Raw genomic sequence first — 16,833 nt, 5'->3', positions numbered from 1 at the left:
TGATATAATCACTTAGTCTGTTGCTTTTTAAAGTGGTCTATTTGTGCTGCTAATATTTACTAAACCTACTATGGTCCAGAAACCATTCTAGCATTGGAGGTAGAATTGTGGACAAAACCAAGAATCAACATTCCAGATACATATATTCAATCTGGAAAGAAAGACAGTAACAAATATGTGGTGTAAAGTAGTGATAAGTACTCAGAAATCACATAAGAGGATATAGAGTGAAGATTGTTGTTTAAGGTGATAGAACAGATTTCTAAAGAAGTGATTTGAGCAGAGACCTGAATGACACAAAATGTGTAGGTAACTGGATAAAGAATTTTCCATGAAGTTGCAGAAACTCTGAGGTTGGAGAATGCTTACAGTCTTTGAGGAACAACAGTGAGGCACTAGCAGCAAAATATGAGTTCTAGTCATTGCTCCATATCTTCAATGACATTTTGTTATGTTTCATGTGTACAACATTATATTTCCACTTCTGTATACCATACAGTGTGCTCACCACCAAAAATTTCATTTCTGTTCATCACTATACAGTTGATCTCCTTTACCCATTTTGCCCTCTCCTGGGCACCCTCCACCCCCAGTAACCACTACTGTGTTCTCTGTATCTGCATGTTTGTTTTTGTTTGATTTAGTTTGTTCATTTATTTTGCTTTTTTAAAATTAATTTTGTTTTATATTCCACATATCAGTAATATCATATGGTATTTGTCTTTCTCTATCTGACTTATTTTACTTAGCATAATAACCTCAAGGTTCATCCGTGTTGTGGCAGATGGCAAGATTTCATCTTTTTATGGCTGAGTAATATTCCATTGTGTATATATCCCACATCTTTATCCATTTATCTGTTGATGGGTGCTTAGGTTGTTTCCATATCTTGGCTATTATAAATGAGGTTGTGATGAACATAGGGGTGCATATATCTTTTTGAATTAGTGTTTTCTTATTCTTTGGATAAATACCCAGAAGTGGGATAGCTGGATCATATGGTAATTCTATCCATTCATTCATTCATTCATTCATTCATTTATTTATGGCTGTGTTGGGTCTTCACTGCTGCACACGGGCTTTCTCTAGTTGTGGTGAGTGGGGGCTACTCTGTGTTGCGGTGCGTGGGCTTCTCATTGCAGTGGCTTCTCTTGTTGCAGAGCTCAGTAGTTGTGGCACTCGGGCTCAGTAGTTGTGGCACACAGGCTCAGTTGCTCTGCGGCAGGTGGGATCTTCCCAGACCGGGGCTCAAACCCGTGTCCCCTGCATTGGCAGACGGATTCTTAAACCACTGCGCCACCAGGGGGAAGTCCCGGTAATTCTATTCTTAAATTTTTGAGGAATCTCCATACTGTCTTCCATAGTGGCTACACCAGTTTACGTTCCCACCAACAGTTTATGAGAGTTTCCTTTTCCCCAGATCCTTGCCAACACTTGTTATTTCTTGTCTTTTTGATAATAGCCAGTCTAACAGGCATGAGGGGATATCTCATTGTGGTTTTGATTTGCATTTCCCTAAAAATTAGTGATGTTAAACATCTTTTCATGTGCCTGTTGGCCATTTATATGTCTTCTTTGGAAAAAATGTCTATTTAGCTCCTCTGTCCATTTTAAAATCAGGGTTTTTTTTGTTGTTGGTTGTATGTGTTGTTTATATATTTTGGAGATTAACCCCTTTTCAAATACATCATTTGCAAATATCTTCTCCCATTTGGTAGGTTGTCTTTTTGTTTTATTGATGGTTTCCTTTGCTGTGCAGAAGCCTTTTAGTTTGATGTAATCCCATTTGTTTATTTTTGCTTTTGTTTCCCTTGCCAGAGGAAGCATATCTAGAAAGACATTGTATTGGTAAGACCAATGTGGAAGATTCTGCCCGTGTTTGGCCTCTCCCATTGCGGAGCACAGGCTCCAGACGTGCAGGCTCAAAGGCCATGGCTCACGGGCCCAGCCGCTCCGCGGCATGTGGGATCTTCCCGGACCGGGGCACGAACCCGTGTCCCCTGCATTGGCAGGCGGACTCTCAACCACTGCGCCACCAGGGAAGCCCTGGGGTTGTCTGTCTTTTTACTGAGTTGTAGAAGTTTTTATGTGTATTCTGGATACAAGTGTTTTGTCATATATACAAAGTAAAATATTTTCTCCTGGTCTGTGGTTTGCCTGTGCATTTTCTTAATAGTGTCTTTTGATAATTACAAGTTAAAAAAAATTTTTTTACATATATATATTCTTTTCCATTATGGTTTATCACAGGATATTGAATATAGTTCCCTGCGCCGTACAGTATGATATTAACGAAATTTGATCTATCAATTTTTTAATTTTATGGTGAGTGCTTTTTTTGGTCCTCTCCAAGAAATAATTGCCCATCTTAAGCAGACTTAGCTTTTCATTCTGAATATTTGGACTCTGTTAGAGGCTTAGATCTCACTGATTACTCTAGCTGCTGTGTGAAGACAAGATTATAAGGCAGCAAAAGTGGAAACAGACCAGTTAACAATTTATTGACCGGGGACATATTAATACGTCTTTTGTTAGCCGATACAATTAACATCACCGTGAGACATTGTTAGAGCTTAAAATTGATCAAGGGTTGATTATACAACTTATGATTGTCGTTATCATTCACATTTTGCTCCATTAGGTTTTTGTTCCACCTTGTGTATATTATAAATGCAAGTTTATTACCATAAAGTTTTCAAAAATGATGCATTGTGAAATTTTGAGTGAAGAATATTTCAGTGAATTTTATCCAGATACTTTCACTGATTGTCTGAGCGACGTATATACTAGTGTTTCAGAAGATGATAGTTCTTCAGAACATAGTTCTGATTCAGACGAATGTGAATATTAGACCAACAAAAAGACAAAACACCTCAGTGATTGATTCTGATATGGAAAGTGAAAATGAAACCCATGATGCTGGAGAATGATCCTTTTCTTCGGCAGAAGAGTGGGTTGAAGACAACATTTCACAAAAATTAGAATACTTTACAGGTGTGTCAGGTGTAACCTTTTTTTTAAATAAATAAATTTACTTATTTATTTATATTTTGGGCTGCGTTGGGTCTTTGTTGCTGTGTGCAGGCTTTCTCTGGTTGCAGCGAGCAGGGGCTACTGTTCATTGCTGTGTGCGGGCTTCTCATTGCAGTGGCTTCTCTTGTTGCGGAGCATGGGCTATAGGCGTGCAGTCTTCAGTAGTTGTGGCATGTGGGCTCAGTAGTTACACGAGCTCTAGAGCGCAGGCTCAGTAGTTGTGGCACACGGGCTTAGTTGCTCTGCGGCATGTGGGACCTTCCCGGACCAGGGCTTGAACTCGTGTCCCCTGCATTGGCATACGGATTCTTAACCACTGCGCCACCAGGAAAGCCCAGGTTTAACTATTGAATGTAATAACCCGCAAAATGTTAGTGAAATAACAATTTTTGGTAACGACTTTTTTGAGTTGGTCACGTCTCAAACAAACTTGTATCATCAGCAGAATGAAAAATCATATAAAAAGTATGATGAGGCTTTAAAATGTTCTGATGTAACCAATAGTGACATGAAGAAGTTTCTTGGATTAATAACTTTGATGGGACAAATAAGAAAGTCACACTGGAAGGAACATTGGTCGACTGATACCTTACTTGAAACACCTATCTTTCCAAAGATTATGACGAGAAGAAGGTTCCAACAAATAATGACATTTCTTCACTTTAATGATAACTCAGGAACTCCACTTCCTACAGACAGAATTTCAAAAGTTAAACCTCTTTTGGTTTATTTTCTACCAAAAATGTTTAATAAGTTTTAAAAATATTTATCTATTTATTTATTTATTTATCTATTATCTATCTATTTATGCGGGCTGCGCCGGGTCTTAGTTGCGGCATGCAAACTCTCGGTTGCAGCATGCATGTGGGATTTAGTTCCCCAACCAGGGATCGAACCTGGGCCCCCTGGATTTGGAGCATAGAGTCTTACCCAGTGGACCACCAAGGAAATCCCTCTACCAAAATGTCAATCAATCTATATAACCAGACAAGAGCTGTCACTTGTGGAGGCAGTGATAAAGTAGAGAGGATGACTCAGATTCAAAACCTGTAACCCCAGAAAACTTACAAAATACAGAATTTTGGTCAGGATGGTTGGTGAAAGTGAAACTGGATATATGTGCAACCTTGAGATTTACATGGATGAAGGAAAGAAACTATAGGAAACAATATTATCGGTCCTACAACGTTATCTTGGTTCGTGGCACCATATTTACCAAGACGGTTATTACAACAGTGTGTCCAAATCTGAAATATTGTTGAAAATAAAACCAGAGTTTGTGGGACTATAAGAGAGAATCGTGATCTACCAAACCAATTAAAGGAGAAATCTAAATATCTGCAGAGGGGAGAAATGACATTCTTACGGAAGGGAGAAGTGACTCTTCTTATATGGAAAGACAAGAGACTGGTCCCCATGGTGACAACTATTCATGACGCATCCATAGCCTCTCCATAGCATGGATCCATAACATCTACAGGAAGGAAGACAGGACTGGCCATCAGATAACTAAGCCCACTTACATACTAGAGCAGCTGTCCCCAACCTTTTTAGCACCAGGGACTGGTTTTGTGGAAGACAATTTTTCCACGGATGGCGGGGGGATGGTTTAGGTGGTAATGCGAGCGATGGGGAGCGGCAGATGAAGCTTTGCTTGCTCTCCTGCCGCTCACCTAACTGCTCTGCGGCCCAGTTCCTGACAGGCCACGGACCACTACCGGTCCGTGGCCTGGGGGTTGGGGACCCCTGTATTAGAGTATAATAAATATATGAAAGGAGTTGATCAGTCTGATCAATATCTGGCAAACTTCAGTATCTTCCAGAAAACTTGAAAATGGTATAAGAAAGTAAGTTTCTATTTGAGTAATTGAGGTTTATTCAGTGCATTTAAAATTTTACTGTAACCTTAATGCATAGAATAAATGACTTACAAGCAATTTTTCTTAGCAGTAGCTAGAGAATGGGTAACTGGACATTCTGGTAAGTGTAGTGGTAGTCCCGAACCTGGTCCTTCTTGTGGTGTTTCGCAAAGATCCACCTTGTCGACTCTCAAGTAAAATAAAAGAATATATGCTAGAGGAAATAATATACACAGGACTAAAAAAAAAATGCTGCCAGAAAGCGTAGTGTGCTCTTAGGGGAAAGCGTAGTGAAACACGGCATATTTGTGACAGATGTTCTGTTCCCCTGCACAGAGGTGCCTGCTGTACTGCATATCACACTCTAACAAACTATTAGAATGCTTTAGTAAGACATGTACAAAGTTTCAAATAAGTACATTACGTGCAAAAAAAGTTGTTGGTATTTACTCAAACTTGGGTGTTTCAATATTCCCTTATGTAACAAATTGCCGGCCACAGTTTCTGCAAAAATCCCCTGGTCAGCAATGTTAAGAGGCTATTGTAGTGGTCGAGGAGAGAAAATAATGGTACTCTGGACTGGGCTGTAGTGGTGGAGACACTGAAAAGTCTGGGATTAAGGGTGTTGAATTTGCTTGTTGGATGTATGATATAAGAGACAGACAGACATGGAGGGGAGGCAGTTAGGATCATTTCGTATTTTTGACTTGAGCCACTGGATAAATGGTGGTGCCATATGCAAAATATACAAAACTACAACTGACTGAGGTTATTTCAAACTCTAATGTACATTTGCCAAGTAGTATGTTGTCCAATATAAAGTAATTGGAAGAGTATCCCATAATACAGTAGACATTTAAAGAATTCAAATATATGGCTACTCCCTTTTTACTAAGAGAATTTTACTCCTTTTTTGGTACACATGTATAGTTGATATGTACATTTGGAAGCATATTTTGTAGAATGTAACCTAACAATAGACAGTGCTTGATTATTTCAATTTAAAAACTGCTATTCTTTTGTTTTTCTAGCTTCATTTCTTACCATTTTGAAGCTTTTTTGTGCATCTATAAAAACAAGTTAGCTTTAGTAAACTTTTATGGAGATGGTCTTTGATCATAGTACCTCAGAGGTATCATAATCCTACTTCATATATTAGTTAGAAAGGTACATTCTTAAGCCTTGAAGTGCTTCTTAGCTTCCCTATAGGCAAAGTAAGATTCTATTCTTGGGGATCAAGTTAGAGCAAATCTCAGATTTTTGCCAGCAAAAGTCATTGTTTCAGTAGAGATTTCATTAATATTGTATATATATACCAAGTCTTGAGTTTCTGTTCAAATTTAGGAGCTAGCTTATGATAGCAGAAAGAATTTTGGCAACAGGAATAGGAAGAGAACTGAGTTCTAGTCCAACTCTGTGACCTTAGGTGAATCATTAACTTTATATGCCTCATTTTCTTCATCTGTAAAATGAGGAATAATTGATTAAAGTTCTTTTAAAAACTGAAATTATAGTTTCTTATTGGTTTTGTAAAGATTTTGGCTTTATAAAGACATGTTTGAACCATCGTATTAGAAACATTGGAGGGATTTCCCTTGTGGTCCAGTGGGTAAGACTCCATGCTCTCAGTGCAGGGGCCCCGGGTTTGATCCCTGGTCACGGAACTAGATCCCGCATGCATGCCACAACTAAGAGTCTGCATGCTGCAACTAAAAGTTTGCATGCTGCAACTAAGAAGTCCACATGCCACAACTAAGAATCTGCATGCCGCAACTAAGAATTCCGTACGCGGCAACTAAGATTCCGCACGCCTTAACTAAAAGATCCTGCATGCCGCAACTAAGACCCAGCGCAACCTAAATAAATAAATAAATATTTAAAAAAAAAAAGAAACATTGGAAATTTAATCTTTGGCTGACTCATTTGAAAAAAAAAGTGAATTGTGGGCATCTTGCCTGGTTCATAGAATGTTACTAAATTTGAATCACTGTTACCCATATCAAACTTAAGCCTGTGGCTGGTAAGGCTACCTCTCTTTTAATAATAGCTTATTGAGATATAATTCACACACCATACAGTTCAATTCAGTGGTTTTTAATATATTCACAGAGTTGTGCAATCATCGTCAGAATCAATTAGAGCATTTTCTTCCCCTTTTTTTTAAAAAAAATTTATTATTTGGCCGCGTCGGGTCTTAATTGCGGCATGTGGGCTCTTCGTTGCGGCATGCGAGCTTCTCTCTAGTTGCGGCACGGGAGCTTCTCTCTAGCTGTGGTGTGCAGGCTCCAGAGTGCATGTGCTCTGTAGTTGTGGTGCGTGGACTCTGTATTTTGCGGCATGCAGGCTCTCTAGTTGAGGTGCACTGGCTCAGCGGTTTCAGTGCGCGGGCTTAGTTGCCCCGCGGCATGTGGGATCTTAGTTCCCGACCAGGGATTGAACCTGCGTCCCTGCATTGGAAGGTGGATTCTCAACCACTGGACCACCAGGGTAGTCCCTTAGAACATTTTCATCATCGCAAAAAGAAAGTACCCATGAGCAGTCACTTTCCATTTCTGCATGACCTTCCAGCCCTAGGCAACGGCTAGTCTACTTTCTGTCTCTATGGATTTGCCTAATCTGGACATTTCATATAAACATGTGGCCTTTTGTGTCTGGTTTCTTTCACTCAGCATAATATTTTCAAGGCATATCCATTTTGTAGCATATATCAGCGCTTCGTTTCTTTTTGTTGTAGCATAATATTCCATTGTATATCACGTTTTTTCTGTCCATCAATTGTTGGACATTTGGGTTGTTCCTACTTTTTGGCTACTAAGATCTCATTTGTGTATAAATTTTTGTATGGACATATGTATTCATTTCTCTTGGATATATACCTAAGAGTGGGATTTCTGGGTTATATGGTAACTCTGTATTTAATCTTTTGAGGAACTGCCAGACTGTTTCCCATAGCATTTGTTTTTGTTTGTTTTTTTGGCTGCACAGGGTCTTTGTCGCTGCACTTGGGCTTTCTCTAGTTGCAGCGAGTGGGGACTACTCTTCATTGCAGTGTGCGGACTTCTCCTTGCGGTGGCTTCTCTTGTTGTGGAGCACCACGGGCTCTAGGCCCGCGGGCTCCGTAGTTGTGGCTCACAGGCTTAGTTGCTCCGTGGCACGTGGGATCTTCCCGGACCAGGGATCAAACCCCGTGTCCCCTGCATTGACAGGTGGATTCTTAACCACTGTGCCACCAGGGAAGTCCATCCCATAGCATTTGGAAACATTTTTACATTCCTATCAGCAATGTATGAGGGTTCCAAATTCTCTACATCCTCCCTTAAACCTTATTATTGTCTATCTTTTTGGTTATAGTCATCCTAGTAGGTGTTAAGTGGTATCTCATTGTGGGTTTTTTTTTTTTTTTCCCATTGTGGTTTTGATTTGCATTTCCCTGATGGTTAAAGATGTTGAACATCTTTTCAAGTGCTTATTAAGGCTGCCTCTTTGGGCAGTTTTTCTTTCAGAATGGGGATATGATATGGTTGGGAGTTGATCTACTTAGCTCTTTTCCTAAAGTGTCAACTAAGCATTCTGAAGTATCAGTTAAATAAGCAGACTCTTCTCACTCCTGGTAGGGAATAAATCAAAGTCTAAATTTAATCCACACACCTGTTTTCACCTTCCTTATTTCTGTAAAATGTAACAAAGAATTTCACTGGAAATATGATTTATATCTTGTTGGAATTGTTACCTATGTTTGGGTGGGGGACAGAACTTTTACTGATGTATCTTTAACACTGAAATCTTAGCAATCTGCTCAGTATTTCAAATGTTCATGAGTAAGACTGCAACGTATAAAGCAGTATCATAGTCACACAAAGATGAGAATGAAGCGTGTCTGGGAATCTGGTAGAAAACCTTTTCATATTTATAGCAGCCCTATTTCCCTTATATCATAAAAGTTTTGTGAATTAATATAGGATGTGTAATTGTTTCTAAGGAGCATATTTAACTTAGGTTACATAGCCTAAAATAGGTTACTTTGAAATGATACTCTTGTTAATAGAAACTTAATTTATTAAATTAAGAATATTTAGTTTTAGTAGAGATTTTGCTCTTGAAAATGTTAATTGCTGCCATCTGGATTTGATCTTATCAGTCCAGTCAGATTTGTGAAGTAATTTTTTTTTCCATTCCAGAAATACATGCTACAGGATTTAACTATCAGAATGAAGATGAAAAAGTCACCTTGTCTTTTCCTAGTACTCTCCAACCAGGTAGGAGAAATGGCTTTTGTAAAATCCTGTTATGAATAGTGACATCTTCTTCCAGAAAAATTTATCATATGCCCTTTTTTTTTTTAACTCATTGTTTTAAGGAGATTAAGTATTAAGACAGAGCTTTAGACAGAGTCAGGTGCACTTCAACTTTTGGGCCACCAGAAAAAATAAAAAAACATAGAACATAATGCATTGTTTTCACCTTTTCGGTTTTTAAAAAATATATCTACCTAGCTCCATCTTCTACTAATTGAATCCAAATCTCTGAGATGAATGTCCCACAGATGATTCTGAGATACAACCAGAGATTAGGGAGCTATTATACTAGTGAGGGCATAGATGAAAAGATTCGTTGGTATGTTACTATATGTTCTATATAAAAGCACAAAGAAACTAGATGTTCTGAGCTTAATATAATGGAAGAAATCATATACAAATCAATTGGTAAAGCACTAAGACTTCGAGTAGTGAGCAAATGAAAAGCCACAGATAATTTGTATGCAAGAAAATGCAAATAAATAATAAACATGTGAAAAGATATTTGCCCTCCTAGTAATGAGCAATATTAAAACAACAGCTACTGATATGTCAGTTTTTGCCTGTCATATAAGCTGAAGTAAAAAAACGATTCTCAATGATGTGACTGCCTCATATTACTGGTAAGAATGTAAATCCATGTAATTTATTTGGAAAGCGGTCTGGCAGTATGTATTAAGAGCCTAAACATGTTCATGTCTTTGACCCAGCAATTCTGGTAATAGGAATATATCCTAAAGAAAAATCATAAATACAGGAGACACTTTATGCCTAGAAATGTCTATTGAGACGTTACCTAAGGTAGTAAAAAATTAGAATTAATACATTTGTCCAACACTAAGGGAATAATTAAGCTAATTATGACATACATGTATGGTGGAATATATATAGCAATTAAAAGTGAGGTTTGTGAATTCTTAACACTCTAAAGTACTTATTATAATGTAAAATTGAAAAGCAGAATACAAAATTACATATACAAGGTGATGAATCAGATCTCTAAAATGGTACAAATGAAATTATATGTCTGGTTGTTGACATAATTGACGATTTTTCTTCTTATTCATACCTTTCTCTGGTTTCCATAATTTTTATATTGAGAATATATTCCCTTAATATAAAAGTATTTTAAGAAAAATTTTAAATTGGAGAAATTTTGTCTTTTATTTTGATACTCGTAAAGACCTTTCATTTTGTCTTTTTCTAACTAAGATTATTTTTGTGTGAAATTATTATAAAAACAAATGCTTGCCATGAACATGTATTAAAAGATACTGAAGAATATAACCTGAAAATTGAGATTCCCTCTCTCTGACCCCTTCTACTTCCATTGTCTACTAATCCTTCCAGAAATATTCTGTTTCTTTCTAGAAATATTCCATAAGTGTGTATGTACCTTTTAACCCACAGATGGGATCACAAATGTCAGTGGCTTGCAACAAATATTTCTTGTTTACGCATGGCCCTGAGGACTGCTGATCATCTGCAGCCATATTGCCAACTTTACTGAGCACCACTAAGCTCACAAGTCTGCTCATTCTAGGCTCTGTAGTGAGTAGCTACTATCTGCAGCATGCTGTTCTCTTACATGGCAGAAGGCAGAAGCTCAGAGATGGGGACAGAGCCAAACCACAAAGACACATTTAAAGCTTCTGCGTGGATGGTGATGTCCATTCACATTTCATTGGCCAAAGCAAATAGCATGGCCAAGCGCAAAGTCACAACAATTACCAGACATTTGATAAAACTTCTAATATGAAACATAAAGCAAAAAGCAAAACAATAAGTATAATAGAAATATAGGAACTTGGAAGAAACAAAGACAAATGAAAAGAAAGCCTCAAAAAACCCAAACAGATTAATATCCTTAGAAGTATTATTAATATTACATTCATTAAATAAGGACAGTATGGAATAGAGTAAGAAAACTTTTGGAAATTATAATACATTAGAAGTAAAAAACCAAAATAAGTTGTAGAAGATGAAATAGAGGCATCTTCCAATTAGGAAAATTGGAAGACCAATCTAGCAGGACTGGACGTCCATCTAGTGAAAGAGAGGACAGAGAAGATGGTAAGGGGAAATGATGAAAGACACAAAACATGAACATTTCTCTGAACGGATGGGGCATGAGCCTTAGGTTTGAAAAAAATACACTACTGAGAGGGACTGACTCAAATGTAAAAAGTCTCACATCAGAGGAAATTTTAGAACTTTCAGGGGTAAAGTGAGACTCTCAAAGAGTTTCTACCGGAGGTGAGGGACTTGGGAGGAAGGAAGGAAGACTGACAGATTGCCTTCAAATTTCAGGAATCAGAATAGCAGTAGATTTTACTATCAGGAACAGTGGAAACTAGACTCTAGTATGGCCGTTCCTTCAAAATTATGAGTGAATCTGATTTTCAATCTAGAATTCTGTGCTTAGCCCAACTGTGAAGTTAAAGAGAATAAAATATTTTCAGATTTGGAAGGTTACAGAAAATTTAATTCTTTGTAAAAGATGTAGGAGTGGAGAAGTAGTTTAGCTACACTTCACTTTTTACTGTTTTTTTTTAATGTATTTATTTTTATTATTTATTTTATTTTTGGCTGCGTTGGGTCTTCGTTGCTGCACGCAGGCTTTCTCTAGTTGCGGCGAGCAAGGGCTACTCTTTTTTTTTTTTTTTTTTTTTTTGCGAGGACTACTCTTCGTTGCGGTGTGCGGGCTTCTCATTGCGGTGGCTTCCCTTGTTGCGGAGCATGGGCTCTAGATGTGTGGGCTTCAGTAGTTGTGGCTTGTGGGCTCTAGAGTTCAGGCTCAGTAGTTGTGGTGCACGGACTTAGTTGCTCTGCAGCATGTGGGATCCTCCCGGACCAGGGCTCGAACCCGTGTCCCTTGCATTGGCAGGCGGATTTGTAGCCACTGCGCCACCAGGGAAGCCCCGCTTCACTTTTTATAGTAAGAAGAAAAGAGTGTGTAAAATTGTAAAATGAAAAAAAAAATTGTAAAATGAAAAAATAGCTAAATAAGCAAGGTATTTAGAAATCACAGAGTTGCTACTGAGGCAAGTGTAGGGAGTAAGTGGCATTGGGCAGGTGCCTGCAGCTTACATATGTAAGCCTGTAGAACTATATGAGGTTTTAAACTATGAAATATTATTTTGATAGAAGTAACATGAACTTTAAAAAAAATTTAAAATCTGTATCATTACAGACTATATTCTATGTTCACACTGTGAAAAGATAAAAAAGTTAGTTGCAAAAGAGAAACAAAAAAATTCCTTCTTTGGAAAAATGATACCTCTGAAAATTAATGAGTCAAAGAATATTTGTTAGGGAGATTAGAAAATATTTAGAACTGAATAATGAAATTACTACTTACAAAGCAGGTGGGATGCAGGTAAAACATTCTCAGAGAGTATATTTAGCTAAGAAGGAAGACTGAAAATTAATTAGCTAAGTAAGCATCAACATCAAAATTAGACAAAAAGAATAGGTAGCTTGAAGAAAGTAGAAGCGATAAAGATTTAAGAGCAGAAATTAATGAAATAAAAATGACTTACTAGCTATTGACCTTGGGCAAGTTATTTAAGTTAAATAAACTCAGGCGGAGTCTGAATTTGAACACCAGCAGTTTAACTAAAAACTTTGCACTTCTAACCACCACATTATGCTCTTTTTATTTTTTAAATTAAATATTAAAAAATATAATACATGGGCATGGTTTGAAATTCAAATGATATATAGTGATAATTTGTCATTCTGTCCTGTCTTCCTCTCTCAGCTCCACTTCTCAGAAGTGATCAGTTTCCTATGTATCCTTTCAAAACTGTTCCATGCGTTTATAAGCATTTATGTATGTACCACTTAAGAACACAGAAGTTAGCATGTCATACATATTCTGTACCCTTCTTTTCCCCTTATATATATGAGTTCATTTATTATCAGTATATAAGAGCTGCATCATTCTTGATAAGGACTGTTTACAGTAGACATGGTAAATTAAGTCAATTCTAATAAAAGCAGGAACAAGTCAGTGAAGGTTATGACCATTAGTATACTATCATTTGACAGAGTTTTGGAGATTTTTAGCTAATATAACAATATACATAAGTAATTGATATGAATATTAGAATTAAAAAATTATTTGCAGATGTGACTATATTAAATTATTGAATATCTATAAATATCTGTTCAAAAATCACTGCCTTTCACATTTTCCCAAGATTCTCTGGGTCAAAGTTACCCAGTCATTCTTTGCTTTAAGAATAAAGTCCTTATTTTTTCAAATTTTAAGTGGTCTCTCTTCTGGTAATGGAGTAAATATTGAACATATATCAGGAGGATATTAGTAACCTTTGTGTTTAGCCTCTTCAAACTTAACAGTCATGCCGAATATTATATAGCTAAGTAAAATATCTTCTTTTCTGAAATTAGCACCATTCTAGAATAATGGTTAACTTACCATGATCATTGTAAGGCCTAACAGCCTCAGAATCGGTGGTTAAGGATCCTGTAGAGTGACGTTCATTTGGAGAAACACTAGAAGATGTTAACATTTTGAAGAGTGGAAAACAGGATCATAAGAAATGGTGACAGAAAGGCAGAGACCTTTGTTTTCTCTTTATATAAAGTAATCTGTCTCAAATTTCATAGTGTTTGGTAGGCTTATTAAATTTTTAATAATTTAATTTTTAGTAATTTTATTACCTCAGGTTTTACAACAATTATTATACTCTCCTAAGCTTTAATAAACAAATAAGGTTTTTGGAGGAGGTCCCAATTTTTCAGTTGTTTAATTAATAAATGAGCTTATTGTATATTTTAAGAGGCTTAGTACCCCAAGCAGATAAATATTGCATACATTGGATATTCAAATAAGGTATCTAATTTGAGGAAGCAGTGTCAATTATGTGTGAAAATAGGTATAAAATCAGACTTTCTGGCAATTGGTTTGTCAATATGGTATAAATTTCATAAATGAAATTTATCGTGAAGTCCTTTTCCCTCCTGTTCTTGCCCTAAAATTCTACTATATCAATAGCAGATACTTTGTAATTAGTATTGTATAATGTGACACTAAAATATTAATATATTAAAAAAACTTAAACTTGTGTTTTGTTTGAATTCCCAATAACTTATATTTTGTTTAGTATGCCATTTTTTGGAAGTGGTCACTGTCAGTATCTTGCTATATAGTATGATGACCTTGGAGATTTAAAACCAATTAAAAGTGTAAGCAGCCTTTCTTATTTAGTTTTGAGTTTTAAATCCACTTTTATTCCAAATAAGAAAAGTCAGAAGTAGATTTACTGTGGAATATGAGTTATATAAAAGACATCTTAACAGCTGACTTAGGGAAAACAGACTGGCCAATTCCATTTATGGAATTGTAACATAAAGTTCCATCAAATAGTTATCTTTAAAGGGGTTTTTGTAATCTAATAGATATTCCTTGTAAACTTTATTAATGTGAACACATCTGCTTTTTAAAAAAAAAAAATCAGTGAGGGACTTCCCCGGTGGTCCAGTGGTAAAGAATCTGCCTTCCAATGCAGGGTTCGCAGGTTCGATCCCTGGTCAGGGAACTAAGATCCCACATGCCGTGGGGCAACTAGGCCCGCTCATCACAACTACTGAGCCCGCGCACCTCAATGAGAGAGCCTGTATGCCACAAACTACAGAGCCCACATGCTCTGGAGCCTGCGCACCACAACTAGAGAGAAGCCCACATGCAGCAACTGGAGAGAAGCCCGAGCACCACAGCGAAGACCTGATGTAGCCAAAAAAATAAAGAAAATAAATAAATATTAAAAAAAAATCAGTGAATTCCTAATGAAAATAGAAATTTTTTATTATTTATAGCTAAACTCTTCAGTATCAATCATTTAGAATTCTTTCAGATTCTTTTACTGTATTCTTATTTCCTGTCCCAGTAATCTATCATTCTCTTTAAAAGTAAAAAGTATTGGGACTTCCTTGGTGGTCCAGTGGGTAAGACTCTGTGCTCCCAATGCAGGGGGTCTGGGTTTGATTCCTGGCCGGGGAACTAGATCCCACAAGCATGCTGCAACTGAGAGTTTGCATGCCGCAACTAAGACCTGGCACAGCCAAAATAAATAATAAATAAAATAAATAAATATAAAGAAAAAGCATTTATTGACCCCTTCAGACAGAATGTCTGGTTTTAAAAAAAAACTATCACAAATGTCTATTCATTGGACCTTCAACTGAGTTGTTTTGTTTTATGTTCCCAGCACGATTAATTTAAGAATGTGGCACTTTCTTTAGTGGTGACTTTGCTGCAAAGTTCTGAAATTTTCACTTGAAATTATTTTCAGAGCCAGTTTGAGGCACATAAGAAAATCAGTTTAATTATTTCATAGACACAATTAGTGTTTTGTCTAGAAATAGATTGCAATTTGTCATTCACATATTCTGTAGACTTGAACTCTTCATGACTTGGACCTTTCCAAAAAGCAAGTTCAGTTTTGGAAGGTGAAGACATGACTTTGAGAACATCCAAAAGGATATGTCAGAGAGAGAGTAAGAACATTTTGAACAATGTCAGTGTCATTGCTCTACAGCATTCCAAAATGACAGTTTGAAACATTAGGATATAAAAGTTTTAATATAAGTGGCTAATTACTTTATAGTCATACTGTATCTGACTTGTTAGATTCCCATGCTCTAGATTCTTTTATAAATAGGCACTTTAAAGGGATCTATTACAAAGTCAACATTTTGGGGTTTTTTTTTTGTGACTGGATTTGTAAAATGTAGAATGGGATTATTGTTTTGTCATGCATCTGAATTTAGTAGACGACTACTAGATAATGGTGATAATTTTTTTCTGTTAGCAAAAGAGAGCATAGCTGATGCTTGAACAACACAGGTTTGAGCTGCATGGGTCCGCTTATACTCAGATATTTTTCAGTAGTAAATACTGTACCACATAGTCCAAGGATGGTTGAATTAGGAGATGTGGAGGAACTGTGGATATGGAGGGCCCTGTATAAGTTATAGGTGGATTAACCTCTGCATTATTCAAGGGTCAGCTGTATATATACTCATAAAAACTCTCATTTTCTTCTCTCTCTCTCTTTTTTTAAATTAATTTATTTTATTTTTGGCTGTGTTGGGTCTTCATTGCTGTGTGCGGGCTTTCTCTAGTTGTGGTGAGCGGGGGCTACTTTTCGTTACGGTGCATGGGCTTCTCATTGCGGTGGCTTCTCTTGTTGCAGAGCATGGGCTCTTAGGCGCATGGGCTCAGTAGTTGTAGCTTGCAGGCTCAGTAGTTGTGGCGCATAGGCTTAGTTGCTCCGTGGCATGTGGGATCTTCCTGGACCAGGGCTCAAACCCGTGTCCCCTGCATTGGCAGGCAGATTCTTAACCACTGCACCACCAGGGAAGTCCAAAACTCACATTTTATATAAAAAAAAGAACGTCTCTGTGTATAACTGAGTCACTTTGCTGTACAGCAGAGGTTGCCACAACATTGTAAATCAAATACACTTTGGTAAAAAACAAAACAGAAACTCCCATTTTGTCTAAATTGATTTTGCTCTTATATAACAATGGTATATGTATTCAGGTTTCATTTTTATTTGCATTTAATAATTATTGATTAAAATTTATTTCTTTAATATTATTAGATTTCAAATGAC

General features: G+C 36.9%; 1 protein-coding gene across 2 annotated transcripts in view; it reads left to right on the top strand.

The window, feature by feature from the left end:
- Positions 1-16,833, top strand: part of NPEPPS (aminopeptidase puromycin sensitive) — a 97,703-nt gene that overhangs the window by 47,207 nt on the left and 33,663 nt on the right. For both annotated transcript variants that reach the window (XM_060133370.1, XM_060133369.1), the window contains one exon: positions 9,071-9,148. In XM_060133370.1, coding sequence (XP_059989353.1) covers positions 9,071-9,148 — 78 coding nt within the window. The remainder of the gene's footprint in view (positions 1-9,070; positions 9,149-16,833) is intronic.

Source organism: Lagenorhynchus albirostris, chromosome 20 (genome assembly GCF_949774975.1).
Source record: "Lagenorhynchus albirostris chromosome 20, mLagAlb1.1, whole genome shotgun sequence".
Taxonomy (NCBI): Eukaryota; Metazoa; Chordata; class Mammalia; order Artiodactyla; family Delphinidae; genus Lagenorhynchus; species Lagenorhynchus albirostris.
Note: the sequence above shows the minus strand (reverse complement) of the source record. Positions and strands in the feature narration are given on the sequence as shown.